The sequence below is a fragment of the Diabrotica virgifera genome, chromosome 9 (genome assembly GCF_917563875.1).
Source record: "Diabrotica virgifera virgifera chromosome 9, PGI_DIABVI_V3a".
NCBI lineage: Eukaryota > Metazoa > Arthropoda > Insecta > Coleoptera > Chrysomelidae > Diabrotica > Diabrotica virgifera.
Genome location: NC_065451.1, coordinates 200,747,790 through 200,762,633, shown reverse-complemented (window position 1 = coordinate 200,762,633; position 14,844 = coordinate 200,747,790). Strand labels below are relative to the sequence as shown.

Sequence of the window (14,844 nt, the reverse complement as noted above, 5' to 3'; positions counted from 1 at the left end):
AATTATCGAAATATCTCTTTTCTTGTAAGAGCTGTACCATTTTTTGTAAATAAAATCACTGATTGACTCGTAAAATAGAGGTTGGATTGATAAGTTTAGAATGGCCAGCATGCAGCCCAGATCTCAATCCTATTTAGAATTTATGAAATGAAGTAAAAAAAGCTATTCGCCGTCATCCTGGGCCTCCAGAAAATTTGGTACAGTTATGGTAGAGGGTAGTAGTAGTTAGAGGAATATCGGGCTATTCTCCAGGCACATCTTTATTCGATGCCAAACAGATTGCGAGCAGTCGTTGCTGCAAGAGGTTGGACATACCCGCTATTGAATTGTTTTACTTTGTTGTTAATTTTGTTTTGTTAATTTTAGTGCGTTTGATATTTTTAATTAAATAAATCTTCAAAGCAGTGTGTTTATTGACAGCTCTTTGACAAGAAAAGAGATTTTCGAATAATTCAAAAAACAAAACCTTAGTGATACCTCCAGGATAATACAAAAGGAGTATGAAACAAAATCAGGCCTCCAATTTTTCCACAGAATTTTTTAAAGTTAGGAGAAAATACAACTCTTCCATTCACCCCCGTATAATGGCACCTAAGCAATAATTTTTTGTTACCAGAATAATAAAAAATGGCATCAATACATGTACCTATAAACTGATGCAAGAATCTTGAAAATCGAAGTACAAAAATAATAAAGTTATAGATTGTCAAACTTAATAAAAAATTTTGGGTGGTGGAATTTTGTGCCAGTGAGTGTTTTTTATACGACTGCTAAATAAATCTTTATTGTTGAATGAATGGGAAGAGATCTTAAATATTATTAGAAGAATGGTTTTACCGAGCAACAAAAACAAAATATGTTTCATTTATTAATGTTTTGTATTTTGAGTAACGAATTCGGAAGTGAAAATTGAAATTCCAAATACAGGGTGTCCAGAAACTCTACCGACAAACGAAAACAGGAGATTCCTCTGATAATTTTAAGACAATTTAACCCAATTCACCTAGTCTGAAAATGCCTCCTAAGAAAGCTAGAACTCTTTGAAGATGGCGTCTTGGAATTAGCTTTTCTTAAATATCTCCAGAACGCCTCTATTTAGTACAACGAAAACTGGTACGCTTATTTATCTTCTAGAGATAAATCAATTCCATCAATTACAAATTTCTAGTACCGGTCATAGGCGCCCGTTTTGGGTAGGGCAACGGATTTTAACTATTTATAATGGGAAATAAGCCACAATATTATTAAAAAATGATTTTTATTAACGTTTCGACGCCCAAATCGGGTGCCGTTGTCAAAATACAAAATACTACTAACATAAATAAAAATGTTGTTGCTTAGTAAAAAAAATTCTTCTAATAATTTATTTAATTTGACTCATTTATATCGGCAATTCAGATACATATGATACATTTTAAAGTAGAAGACTTTAAAATGATATTGCCAATATTTATGAGTTGCGTTCCTAGGACGACTTTACTGAAAGATAGTTCATTCGATTACATGAAATCAACCCCAACTCAAGAATATCCGTCACAAAAAAATCATAGCATGTGATCTGTCTTTAAAAAGACAACCACATGCAACGGTGACATTAAAATTCTCGCGTTAGAGATCTCATAGTAAATCACGAGGGAAAACCAGGAAAAACCTCGTGATACTATCCCGACATCGCAAGTATTTGGTCTTACATTTAATTTCCTCTCAAAATTAATACCAAATTCTGACTTTACTATAATTTTGTTTAAATTATAAGTAATATCAATAATACATGGATATATGTATAAGTAATACTAAAATATAAAATATGTACTAACTCGACTATTGACTTACTAATTGTGGTATTTTCTTTCTATTGACTTCCTCTTTCAGTATGGGTATCCACATCCTACTGCATTCCACCGAGGTATTTGCGACACAATTGGTTTCGTTTAGCATAATTAGAGCCGCTTCTTTGATTTTTCTCTTTTTACTATCTGTTTCAGGACTATACTTGAATCTATACTTGAATGCGAACAGTTTTATATAGGTGAAACATCAAGACCATTAAACGTTAGAACAAGTGAACATCAATCTTATATTAAAAATAGAGAATTTGATAGATCTCAAATATGTCAACACGCATGGGATAATGAACATAGAGTTCAGTGGAGAGATTCAAGTATAGTCCTGAAAGAAACAGATAGTAAAAAGAGAAAAATCAAAGAAGCGGCTCTAATTATGCTAAACGAAACCAATTGTGTCGCAAATACCTCGGTGGAATGCAGTAGGATGTGGATACCCATACTGAAAGAGGAAGTCAATAGAAAGAAAATACCACAATTAGTAAATCAATAGTCGAGTTAGTACATATTTTATATTTTAGTATTACTTATACAGATATCCATGTATTATTGATATTACTTATAATTTAAACAAGATTATAGTAAAGTCAGAATTTGGTATTAATTTTGAGAGTAAATTAAATGTAAGACCAAATACTTACGATGTCGGGATAGTATCACGAGGTTTTTCTTCGTGATTTACTATGAGATCTCTAACGCGAGAATTTTAATGTCACCATTGCATGTGGTTGTCTTTTTAAAGACAGATCACATGCTATGATTTTTTTGTGACGGATATTCTTGAGTTGGGGTTGATTTCATGTAATCGAATGAACTATCTTTCAGTAAAGTCGTCCCAGGAACGCAACTCATAAATATTGGCAATATCATTTTAAAGTCTTCTACTTTAAAATGTTTGTATCTGAATTGCCGATATAAATGAGTCACATTAAATAAATTATTAGAAGAATTCTTTTTACTAAGCAACAACATTTTTATTAATGTTAGTAGTATTTTGTATTTTGACAACGGCACCCGATTTGGGTGTCGAAACGTTAATAAAAATCATTTTTTAATAATATTGTGGCTTATTTCCCATTATAAATAGTTAAAATTGTAAAAATGCCACAAGAAAATAGCTTCAGAACAAAAGGGAAACGGATATTTTATCGCAACTGTTTTTTTATATTCCAAGCATTTTTCACACTGGATTATTAAATCGTGAGGTATTCTAGTACCAAAAGGCACTCTTGCTTTAAGTCAGTAGGATGCACCGTTTTCTAGAAAAATCAACTCGAAAATTTTTCGTTTTTTCAATTTTAAAAAAATTTCAGATAAAAACGGTATATTTTACCGACTTAAAGCAAGAGTAACTTTTAGTACTAGAACACCTCATAAGTTCATCACCAAGAGTCAAAAATGCTTAAAAATTAAAGATAAAAAAAGTTATGAGACAAAATAATCGTTGACCTACCAAAAACCTACGCATATGACCGGTAATGGAATTTCGCATTTGAGGAACTAAATGGATTTATCTCTGGAAGATAAATAAACGTACCATTTTTCGTTTTTCTAAATAGTTTTTTTTGTGATTTTTTTTTTAAATTCAACAAACGAAAAATGCTCAAATTGATTTTTCTAGAAAACTGTGCATCCTACCGACTTAAAGCAAGAGTACCTTTTAGTATTTTAATACCTCACAATTTAATAATTCTGTGTCAGAAATGCCCAGAAAGAGTAAAAGACAAAAAAGTTATGTAATAAAATACCCGTTGTCCTACCCAAAACGGACGCCTATGACCGGTACTAGAAATTCGCAATTGATGGAATCGATTTATCTTTGGAAGATAAATAGACTTATGAGTTTTCGGTTTTCTAAATAGAAGCGTTGTGGAGCTATTTAAAAAAACTATTTACAAAACGCCACCTTTAAAGAGCTCTAGCTCCCTTAGAAAGCATTTTCGGACTAGGTGAATTGGGTTAACTTATCTTCAAATTAACTGAGGAATATCTGGTCTTCATTTGTCGGGAGAGTTTCTGGGCACCCTATATATACAGTGTGCCAGACCGGCTGAATAACACAAAAGACGTAAAACACATTAAGTTGTGAAGTAAAAAGAAATGAAACTAGTGGAGGTGGGAGATTTAGCGATAAAACCTAGACATTTACATTCTGCTTATTGTTTCCCACCTTTAGATATATCGGACACGGACGAGTTTGGCAAGTGCCACTGTCACAGTGACAGTTTTAGTTGACATACTCCTCTGACACGTCTAAAGGTGGGAAACAATAAACATAATGCAAGTGTATAGGTTTTTATCGCTAAATCTCCCACCTCCACTAGTTTCATTTCTTTTTATCTCACAACTTAATATGTTTTCCATCTTTTGCGTTATTTTGCCGGTTATTAGCACGCTCATCACTGTATTTAATTTCAAATTAAAATGGTGGCTTGTTCCTAATTAAAAAAAATAAACAGTAAATTGTATAAGATGCCACAATAGGTTTAGAACAATAGGAAGAGACCTATTGAAAGACAGACAAAATGATGGTAGGGTGATGTGGATGAGTATGTAAGAAATCTTCTTAGCAGTTGATCATGGAAGAGAAATCCTACAGACTGTAGCAAATGGAGCGGTTTGCTGAGGGATGCCAGGGAGCGAATTGGGCTGTAGTGTCACATGATGGAAATAATTACTATAGAAATAGAATAAATAAGTAAAATAATAAAAACTTGACACATTTCCTAATAAGTACTCGGTACAGAGAAAAAGTAACAAATTTTCTAATGATTGTGGTGTTTAAAATATCATATTATTACTACCATATATCGAGGGGTTCGAGCGAAAACCCGATAAATACCAAAATTATGAAATCCGGTATTTTTATTTCTGCTGTAGTAAAAACACGTCTCCTACCACTGGTAAATGTTATTATTTGATATTAACATGTTTAAGCACAATAACTAATAAAAACCAAACATGGTAAAAAACGTTAACTCATATTTTTAAATAACACCAACCCGGTATACAGTGATGAGCGCACTAATAACCAGTAAAATAACGCAAAAGATGGAAAACATATTAAGTTGTGAGATAAAAAGAGATGAACTTAGTGGAGGTGTTAAATTTAGCGATAGTAACTTGTAGATTGAAATTATATTGATTGTTTCCCACCTTTAGATATATCCGACGAATTTGAGCAATGCCACTATCACAGTGACAGTTACAGTTGACATACTCCTCTGATACGTCTGAAGGTGGGAAACAATCAATATAATGTCAATTTATATGTTACTAACGCTAAATTTAACTTTTATTTTATTTCTTTCTATCTCACAATTTAATATGTTTTCCATCTTTTGCGCTATTTTGCCGGTTATTAGCACGCTCATCACTGTATAACTTTACTGATAAAAATACTTTGTTGTAAACATATTTATAATATGAGAATCCGGTAGAATCATTTATCTTCTTTTTCCTGTGTAAAGTTACTAATTTTATTAGAAATATTTCTAAGTTAAAAACTGATAATTAATTTTATCCGGGATGAAGATTACAAAATTGTTCATTTTGACAAAATATATTCATGCGAAAATCCGATAAATAATTTTAGACTATGATAGTTTGTTACATTTCAGCACACTTTTTTCCTGCGAAAACTCAGTAAAAGATGGCGTAAATTTACAATTGAACATTATGAAAACAAAAAAAGCAGTTAGAATGGGGCCCATATTTATAACGAAAAACAAACAGAGCTTCCAAGGTACCACAGCAAATCAGTTGTAGTAAATTTAAATTTAAGTGTACTGAAAAGTTGTCTGAAGACTATTGAAATTCTGTAGAAATTACTGGAGTCTAATAGTAGTAGTCTAGTCTAGAAAACTTTTTATTTTGTACAATATTACTGTCAAACTAATTAGGACTAGACTTGTCCCTAAAACTTCCCAAAGAAAGGACGAACATTTAGTAAGAAATGTTTCTTTCCACTAGCTTACCATGAATAAATTTCAGTGTGTCAAAAGTTTTTTAAAAAACGCTGTGTATATTCTCAGATGATATAATAAATGCTGTAGCTAACAGTGATTCTACTGGATGATATTCTAAAGAAGACAATAGCGGAAAACGGTAACCCATAAAAATATCAGAAGATATTGGTTTGCATTAAAAAAAATTCCTACTCTACGCCCTAAAAGGCTAAAACATATTTCATCCCAAAAAGCAACCATAGACTACCAACTCCGGGCAATTTACCAAAGTTATATAAAAGTACCTTTCCAATAATAGACCTGGATCCCGCGTAAGAAAGAAAAGTTGATTAATAGCAAGCTGAAAATTTGTTAATAGCTTAACGGTGTCTAGTCGGACAAACTTTGATGCACGGGAACACTGGAACAGGGGAAGTTTTAACTGTGGAGCATGATAAACGTGTCGTCCTGACAAGTTTATGATTGTGAAAAATAGCAAGTTGTTTTTAAGTTTATTCGATAGCCAACGTTATGTAATATATGCGAAAATGTTTGTCCGACAAAAATGTTGGGCATTTTAACGAGTCCGACACGTAGAACATGTCACATCACAGGAATTATGTTGGTGATGAATAGCAGTCTGATTTTTGCACGAGAGTCTAATGAAAGGTTAAAAAAGCAATTGGAAGTTCTGTCCGACAAAACTAATGGGAAGTTTTCGTAGTCGGACATTCTAAACAGGTAAGATATAGACAAAAATGCTGGTGATAAATAGCTTTCCGACAAAGACGAAATTTAATTAAGTAAATTATTCCTTACCAAGAATGACTGTTGTCGGAAAAAAATAAGGGGTAGATTTTGTAGTCGGACAATTTAAAAAAATAATTTTTGAAATTTCAATAAGGGGTGATTATTCTATGTCAAAAGTACCTGCAATCAATTACAATCGATGTCTTTCGATTTATGTCAACATCATTTAGATACCTCACTGTAATACATTTATAGTAGATCAGGCAAATTATATTATGGATTGAGTGGTCTAGCTATCTTTGTCTGCCACATGCGCGGGATCGCTTGGTTAAAAGAGATAGATAGACCACCTATCGACTTTTTGCACTGTATTCCCTGTCTACCCTTATGTCTATGAATACATTTCCATTTAAGAAAAACTGTCACTTTTGACAATAATTCATAATAAATTGCAATCGTAACTTCAAATTTAGAATGCGCACAGGCCATTGTTTAACAAAACAACATCTGTATAAAATGAATATAAAAGATAATCCTTTTTGTGAATGTGGTCGTCTCGAGGATCTAAACCACATCTTTTTTGAATGCCCGATTAATGTGATTCCTAATTTTGATATATACACAAAATTTATTTCCATGAACTTCAAAACACCGCTCTCTATATACAATATTCTAAGTTCCTTAACGGAAGAATCAGTCAATGTAATTATGCGTTTTCTTGCAATTAACCAAATAAGCTTATAAACTGCAATGCGTTTTCTAGCAATTAACAAAATAAGCTTACAAATTGCAAGGCTCAACTGTTTATATGTATCCGTGTTATATTATGTTGCTATTTGTCATTTAATTTATGTTTTAATTTTTAATCATACTTAACATGACCCAATTAATCTCATTTAATTATAATCATCACACCTCATCAAAAGCTTCCTTACAAGAACATAGTCAGCGATTTTGGTATGGCTTAGAACCAGACTACGTCAAGATCGCTAATAAATCGTGCTGGTAATCGCCTTGCAGCGAAACCAAAAACAAAAAAGAAGAAGAAATTTAAACTAATCGATTTATTTTGGCGGCAAATTATTTCTTGCCATGTGACATATTAATTACATTATTATTTCATTTGTAGAAAGTTGAGAAAAACTACCGTTATACAATTTTAGTAATAATTTATTTAGGTACCCTTTTTCAATCAAGCAAAGCATTATAGCACGAAGAATGATATTCAATAGAACTTTCACAATTATCTGGCAACTGAACCTCATTGAATTGATGACCAAGTATTTTACTAACTTTGTAAAATGTTCGAAAATTACTCAAAAATGTTCCGTTGAATGGTTTCACTTTTGATTTGGCGACTTAAAATTTAAACTGTTGACACTCAAAAATAGACACAAAACACTCCATAGTTAATATAAATTTTAATTTCCAACACACGTGGCAAACAAAAACTCAGAGACCATGTACTTTCAAATACTACTTTGTATAGCACAAAGTGTCACACTGACAAATGCAGCCTTCTAATACATACTTCTAAGCATAATGTGTCATATTTACGTCTATTCTTATAAGCACCGAAGTTTTAGACTCTTCACATTTTTCAATGTCGTTTACAGGGTTAAGATTTGAGTATGGAAAAAAATGTATACAACGTTTTTTGTAGGAAATTTTCCGTACTTTCTGATGCGTCTAATTAGAAAACCCTAAGAGATTGCTTTCACATGTTCTTTGACATTTTTTATTGTCATTTTGAGAATATCTAGAACAAACTCCACCCAAAAAAATAATTGTTTTGCAATATATACATGCATTGATACTTACCTCACTGTTTTTGGAGTGTGCATGTATATATATGCACATGCAAATATGTGAATATAAATAATAATATACAACTAAAATAGCTTTATCAATATGTGACTAAGTCATTCTGAAAAAATGTTTTTTATTTATTTCCTTCGATTTGCCCAAACTTTTTGTCTGACATATAACTTTTTGCGTTACAAAATATAATTTGTACATAAACAAATCAAAATTAGCCTGCTATTTATCACCAACATTTTTGTCTATATCTTACATGTTTAGAATGTCCGACTAGGAAAATTTCCCATTCATTTTGTCCGACAGAACTTCCAATTGCTTTTTTAACCTTTCATTAAACTCTCATGCAAAAATCAGACTGCTATTCATCACCAACATAGTTCCTGTGATGTGACATCTTCTACGTGTCGGACTCGTTAAAATGCCCAACCTTTTTGTCGGACAAACATTTTTTCATATATTATATAACGTCGGCTATTGAATAAATTTAAAAACAACTTGCTATTTTTCACCATCATAAACTTGTCAGGACGACACGTTTATCATGCTCCACCGTTAAAACTTCCCCTGTTTCAGTGTTCCCGTGCATCAATGTTTGTCCGACTAGACACCGTTAAGCTATTAACAAATTTTCAGCTTGCTATTAATCAACTTTTTTTTCTTACGCGGGATCCAGGTCTATAAGTGAAGCAAAGAAATCGATTTGACAAATATGTGCCAAGAAAATATTTTCCAGAAGAGGTAACAAATTTCAAAACCGGTGATTATATCGTAGATCGAATTCCAGACGTAATTATGTGAGAAGAATCAAAAGTAGACACATTTTACCTTTTAATTTTCTAAAAAGAATGCAAATTAATTTATTTTTGTTGGAATAATATACAATTAACCTTTATTTTATAATTAAAAAAAAGTTCAAAATAAAAACCAATAACGTCAAAAGTTATACTAATTCAACGAGGTAAAACCCGATAAATATCACGTTTAATTTTTTTTGTAAATACGTTTTTATAAAGTAAACTTAAAATAAATTATTCTAACTAAATATTAAGTTCTCTGCCATTTGGCTATAACAAATATTTGATAAAACTTTATATGACGATTTTAAATCTTCAAACTTCCTAAAATCTTTAATCACGATTATCTCTAAACAATGGTTTTGTTAGTTATCAGGTTTTCGCTCGATCCCCTCGATATTATTATACAATATATATTATACCTAATATCATATTATTATTACCTCACAAGTCCATTCGTCTGCCTTCTTTTTAAACGAATCCATCACATCTATTTTTGCTACCCTTGGATTCTCACAAGCAACACATTTTTCATGTTCTGCTTTATTCCTTACAAGACAAGTCGAACATTCCCAACTGTTTGTCGGAGGCTTGAACTTTCCTAGGGAATTCGAAGATGAAGTAACCAATGACCCAGCTTTTGGATTAGGTGTTTCACACGCTACACATTTGGCACAATCACTTGCGTTCCTAATCATACAGGTGGGACATTCCCACATATTCTCCGGCATCTTGAACTTATCCCCAAACGAAGTTTTCGTACTCTCGATCTGTGCTGGTTTCACTTTGGGAGTTTCGCATGCTATGCATTTCGTCTTATCTTGACTGTTCCTAATCAGACACGTGCTGCATTCCCAAGTTCCACTTGCTGGTTTAAACTTATCTAATAATGAAGTATTCGATGAAATATCTTTGGAATTACTTTGACCGTTGTTCTTCTCTTTAAAACTCTTCGAGCTCTTTTCAGTTTTGTTTAGATTAGTCAAAGGTTCGCTAAATTTGAAATTGTTTATGGCTATGATGCTGTTCAGATTCTCAGCAACTACTAACGGATCTGAAAATTTAAATTGAGTGGTTAGTGTCTGTTCTTTTTGATTGGTTTTTTTGATACCTCCAATACCCAAAGACGTCTGCGAATTTTGAGGCTTCATTGGGGTAGTAGTAACAGAGATTTCTGGCACTTTTTCAACTGTTTTCTTAATGGCTGAAGAAGTAAGCGAATCAGATTTATTTAAAGGTGTTGTTATTGGAAGACTGGGCAAAATGTTCGACTTTTCTTTTGTCGTATTTTCTACTTTTTGAATGTTTGTGTTTTTTTGAGGTATCACTTCAGTTTTCTTAGAAGTTTCTGGCTTAGAAACAGCTTTTGTTACTTTAGGAGTTTCTGTCAGCTTAGGAGCCTCTATGCTTTGAGAAATTTTAGATGTAACAACAGTTTCTATTTTTTTAGACGAATCAAATTTCTGAAGTGTTGTTGCAAAAGTTTTAGGAGTATCCACTACTTTTGGTGGAGTTTCTACTTTAGAGGTGTTAGTTGGTGAAGGTTGTTGCACTGTATTTAGGTCTGATTTGGACGTTGTGGCAATTTGTCTAACCGCCTCAGTACTACTTTGAAGCTTTGCCTTTTGCTTCATTTTTAGTAACTCAGATACTGTAGGAACCTGTAATTCTCTTTTTGAGGCATTTTCTGGTATTAAAGTGTATGGTTTTGCACCGATGTGCTGCCCAAGCAAGCTACTATCTAATCTAGCCCTTTTTGAAGCTACAGGTATTTTCTTAGCATCGTTAACAGGTGTAGTATATTGTTCTATAGTTTCTAAAATTTTCCTTGCAGTTTTCCCTAACACTAAATTTCCATTCTCACTAGTCTTCTTAATAGGTTTGATATGAACCGATCTCTTCAGATTAGCTCTAAAATCTTTTACTCTCCTACCGAACTTATTCCCATAAGCTGAAGCTCCCCCGTACATTGTACTTCCACTGTAAAATGGTGAACTAATTACTTTTTCTGTGGATAACGTTTGATCGAAAAAGTTTGGCGAACCAAAAGTTGATGCGTTAAATTGGGGTCTTCTTAAGCTCATCGATGTGCTGAGCTGTGGACTTGCAGTCCTATCCACAAACAGGGAACGGTTTGCCATATTTACAGCTGAAAATAACAAAAAACGTGTATTAATAAGCAGTCTTGTAAAAATTATTGTAATTAAATGTAATTATACACTATGTCATTTCGAGCAACTGTGCAGTAGAGCAGTTTGAATGTTATAAGTAAAGTCCGGATTATAAGCATTTTGCTTTTTTTTGCTTATTATTAAGATTTTTAGTAAAAATGCTTATTTTAAAGATATATTGCTTATTTTTGTTTATTTTACTTCTTATGATAAACTATAGTTAAATTTCATGTATTACTTCCTGTCTTAAGCAAAATTCTATAAGTATACACAGCTATAAAACCCTAATATTTCAATAAACCACAAGAATTTTACTCCCTTAGGCTTAGAAGATAAACGGAAAAACCCATCGTTATACCTGTCCATGTAATAAACTAATATTTGTCTGCAGAAAGCCCAAATTTATTATATTGTTGTAAAATACTTTTTCTACATATAAATAATGTGTCTACGTATAGAAAACAGTGTTTTACAAGAAAATTTTGAAAATCATATTATTGTTAATGTCCTTTATTCATATTTATATTATTATATCCATGTTTACTTACAGGTTTTTTTTCTTGAATCTTGCTTATTTCATAAAAACTTTGCTTATTTTTGCGACATTTTTTGCTTATATGAGTACTTATTTTGACCTTTCTGTCATGCTTATAATCCGGCCTTTAGTTATAAGAATCTGATATATTATATAATTGGGTATAATTTTATCTTTCTTGTCTGAAATACAATGTGACCATATTTTAATGATAATACAGTCAAACCCGCTTATTAGAATACCTGTTAAAGGAATATCCCACTTTAAGAAATAGACATTTGAGGTCCCGAAATGTTTTCACTAGCCACCAATGATCCGTTATTAGAATATCCTGGTTATAGGAATACTTTTGATTGGCACGAAGGCTATTCCAATAAGCGGATTCGACTGTATATAGCCAATTTGTACAATACAACTAATAAAATAAGTGGATTAAGGGGCTATCCTAGTGTAAAAGTAAGAAATTCATATACTTTTTTGGGAAATTCTAAAATAAAAAGTACTACTTATACCAATTCTTTTGAAAATTTGCATGAACATTTATTATAAAAAGAAGTAGGTACCTGTAAAAAGTTTTCATAAAAAAATATTGAAAATTAAACGATTTATGCGCCACCAGGTGGCACCGTGAAAAAAAACATAGCTCCACTGCTGCAGTGATTGGATCTAATAGAGATCCTGAAACAGAAAATTTCAAATTTTGAAACTAACACCCGATTTCACCAACGATACCTAAACAGTTGCCTTACTAAGTAATTCTTATCGAAAGGAACATACTTAGGAACAATAGCGTTTCACAACTAAAGGAACTGCTTATCTAGGAAATTCTTTAGTAGGTATTACCTAGGGGTACATTTGAACTATTTTTGATAAATAAAAGAAAGAATAAGATGACATTATTAACTATTTATATAATATTGTGGCTTATTTCCCATTATAAATAGTTAAAATTGTAAAAATGCCACAAGAAAATAGCTTCAGAACAACATTAAGATGACATTACCTTACTTTTTCTATTATTTGTCATTATTGTTTGTTTGCTAAGTTGGTTTTATTCAGATTTGTACTGTTACAGTTATTAGTAGTTAGTTATTTGTGAATTAAGTTTGTTGAGTTTTGTAAGTTATTTGTATATGTATAGTGAAATGGAGGAAAAGAAAAGAGCTGTAAATTTCACAATATAACGAAAAATTAAAGTTAGTTAAATTGTCATTAATGAAATAATTTTAAAATAAATAATATCCTATTTAAAAATTGCTTCTTTTATTATTCATTTTTAATAACACACTTTTAGCGATATCATGAATGGGTTTTTGAAACAGAACACTAGTTTGTTAGGTAGATTAGATACTTTGTCAATACGACTGTAGTAAATTCAAAATCATTTTCTATTTTTCCATTACATATAAAACTGTTGGTTTGGATATTCAAAACCTTAAAAAAAATCCACATCGTCCAATGTTTTAAAATAATTTGGTCGATCCTTGATAACTCGAGACCTTCTTTCCGTTTCTTCTTCAGAATCAGATGATGGCTCGAACCGATCCAGATTTTCGATAAATTGTAGGTAGTGCTTCCATATTATGAATAGTACCAAAACAGAATTTATTAATTTAAAAAATACAAAATTACAACTAATATAGTATTAAAGAATAACAACAGAAAATTAAGGTAAGAAGCAAGTTATTGACAAACGTCACTTTCAACAATAAGTAATACCTAAAAAGTTTAGGGAGATCGCAAAACGTATCCTACCACAAGGTAATGCTTTTAGGCAAATCTGATCGTATGGTGAAATCCGTTTTAGAGTTAGGAAGTATCTAAACCCACTTAGGTAATTCTTAAATATTTAGGTATCATTGGTGAAATCTAGCATGAGAATTTTTTAGCTAATTTAAATTTTTTTTTTTTAACAATTCGTCATTTTTCCAAATTTTAATATTTTAAAAAAATCCTAGTTGATGGTATAGGAAACAACTTATATTTCAATAATTTGAAATTTTATGTTTCAGGATCTCTGTTAGTCCCAATCACTGCAGCAGTGGAGCTGTGTTTTTTCACGGTGCCAGCAGATGGCTCATAAATTGTGTAATTTTCAATACTTCTTTATGAAATTTTTTGTACTATTCGTTGCAAGATATTTCGGATTTAATCAGATTTATCATTTAGTAAAGTATGTACCTTTAAACTTTGGATAGAATTTAAAATTGAACCTAATGAAAAGAAAGTCTAAGGGTGACTATTCGTTACAGCATTCAGGGAGTACAGTCATTTTGTGCTTGATATCAGCCCAGTCTCTTAATCTGGGGAATTCCATCCGAATTACCTTGCAACGGATAGTACATGTTTTTCTTTCTATGGGTAATAAATGTTAGTGCAAATTTTGAAAATAATTGGTACAGTACCTTTTATTTTAGAAATTGCTAAAAAAGGGTATGAATTTCATATGTTTACACTGGATAGCCCCTAACTGGATTAACTAAATAAATGGTATCACCCTCCAGAATTCCCAGAACTTCATATACCTGGGCAGAGAGCTAAATAGTCAGCTAGACTACTCAAAAGAAATTAGATGCATCAAAATAGCAATGTCTGGTTTCATGAACATGCATAAAATGCTCTGTAACCCCAAGCTATCAGTCACAATAAAATTTAAACACTTCAGTGTTATGTGTGGTCTCTATTAAGATGACGTCAACAAATTGAATTCATTTCGAAACGTGGGTGTACCGCTGAATGTTCAGAATATACTGAACCAGCAGAACTACGAATGAAGCAGTACAGAAAATAATGAAAACACATCCTCATCTGGTCAATACTACCAAAATTAGAAAGACGTTATATCTAGGATACTTAATGCACCACAGAGAACTTGAGCAGCTCCAGGTAATATTAGAAGGCAAGATCAAAAGTAAAATGAGTATAGGAAGAAAGAAAATGGGAAAGAAAAGGGGTATTGAATACACACAACAGGAAATGACT

The 14,844-nt window shown here is 31.8% G+C and overlaps 1 protein-coding gene across 3 annotated transcripts in view; it reads right to left on the bottom strand.

Moving 5' to 3' along the window:
* LOC114329280 (nuclear pore complex protein Nup153) overlaps positions 1 to 14,844 on the bottom strand; it is a 61,739-nt gene that overhangs the window by 19,915 nt on the left and 26,980 nt on the right. For 2 of the 3 annotated variants that reach the window (XM_028278323.2, XM_028278324.2), the window contains exon 3: positions 9,600 to 11,305. In XM_028278323.2, the coding sequence (XP_028134124.1) occupies positions 9,600 to 11,305 (1,706 nt within the window). The remainder of the gene's footprint in view (positions 1 to 9,599; positions 11,306 to 14,844) is intronic. The other variant, XM_028278325.2, reaches the window with a different exon arrangement.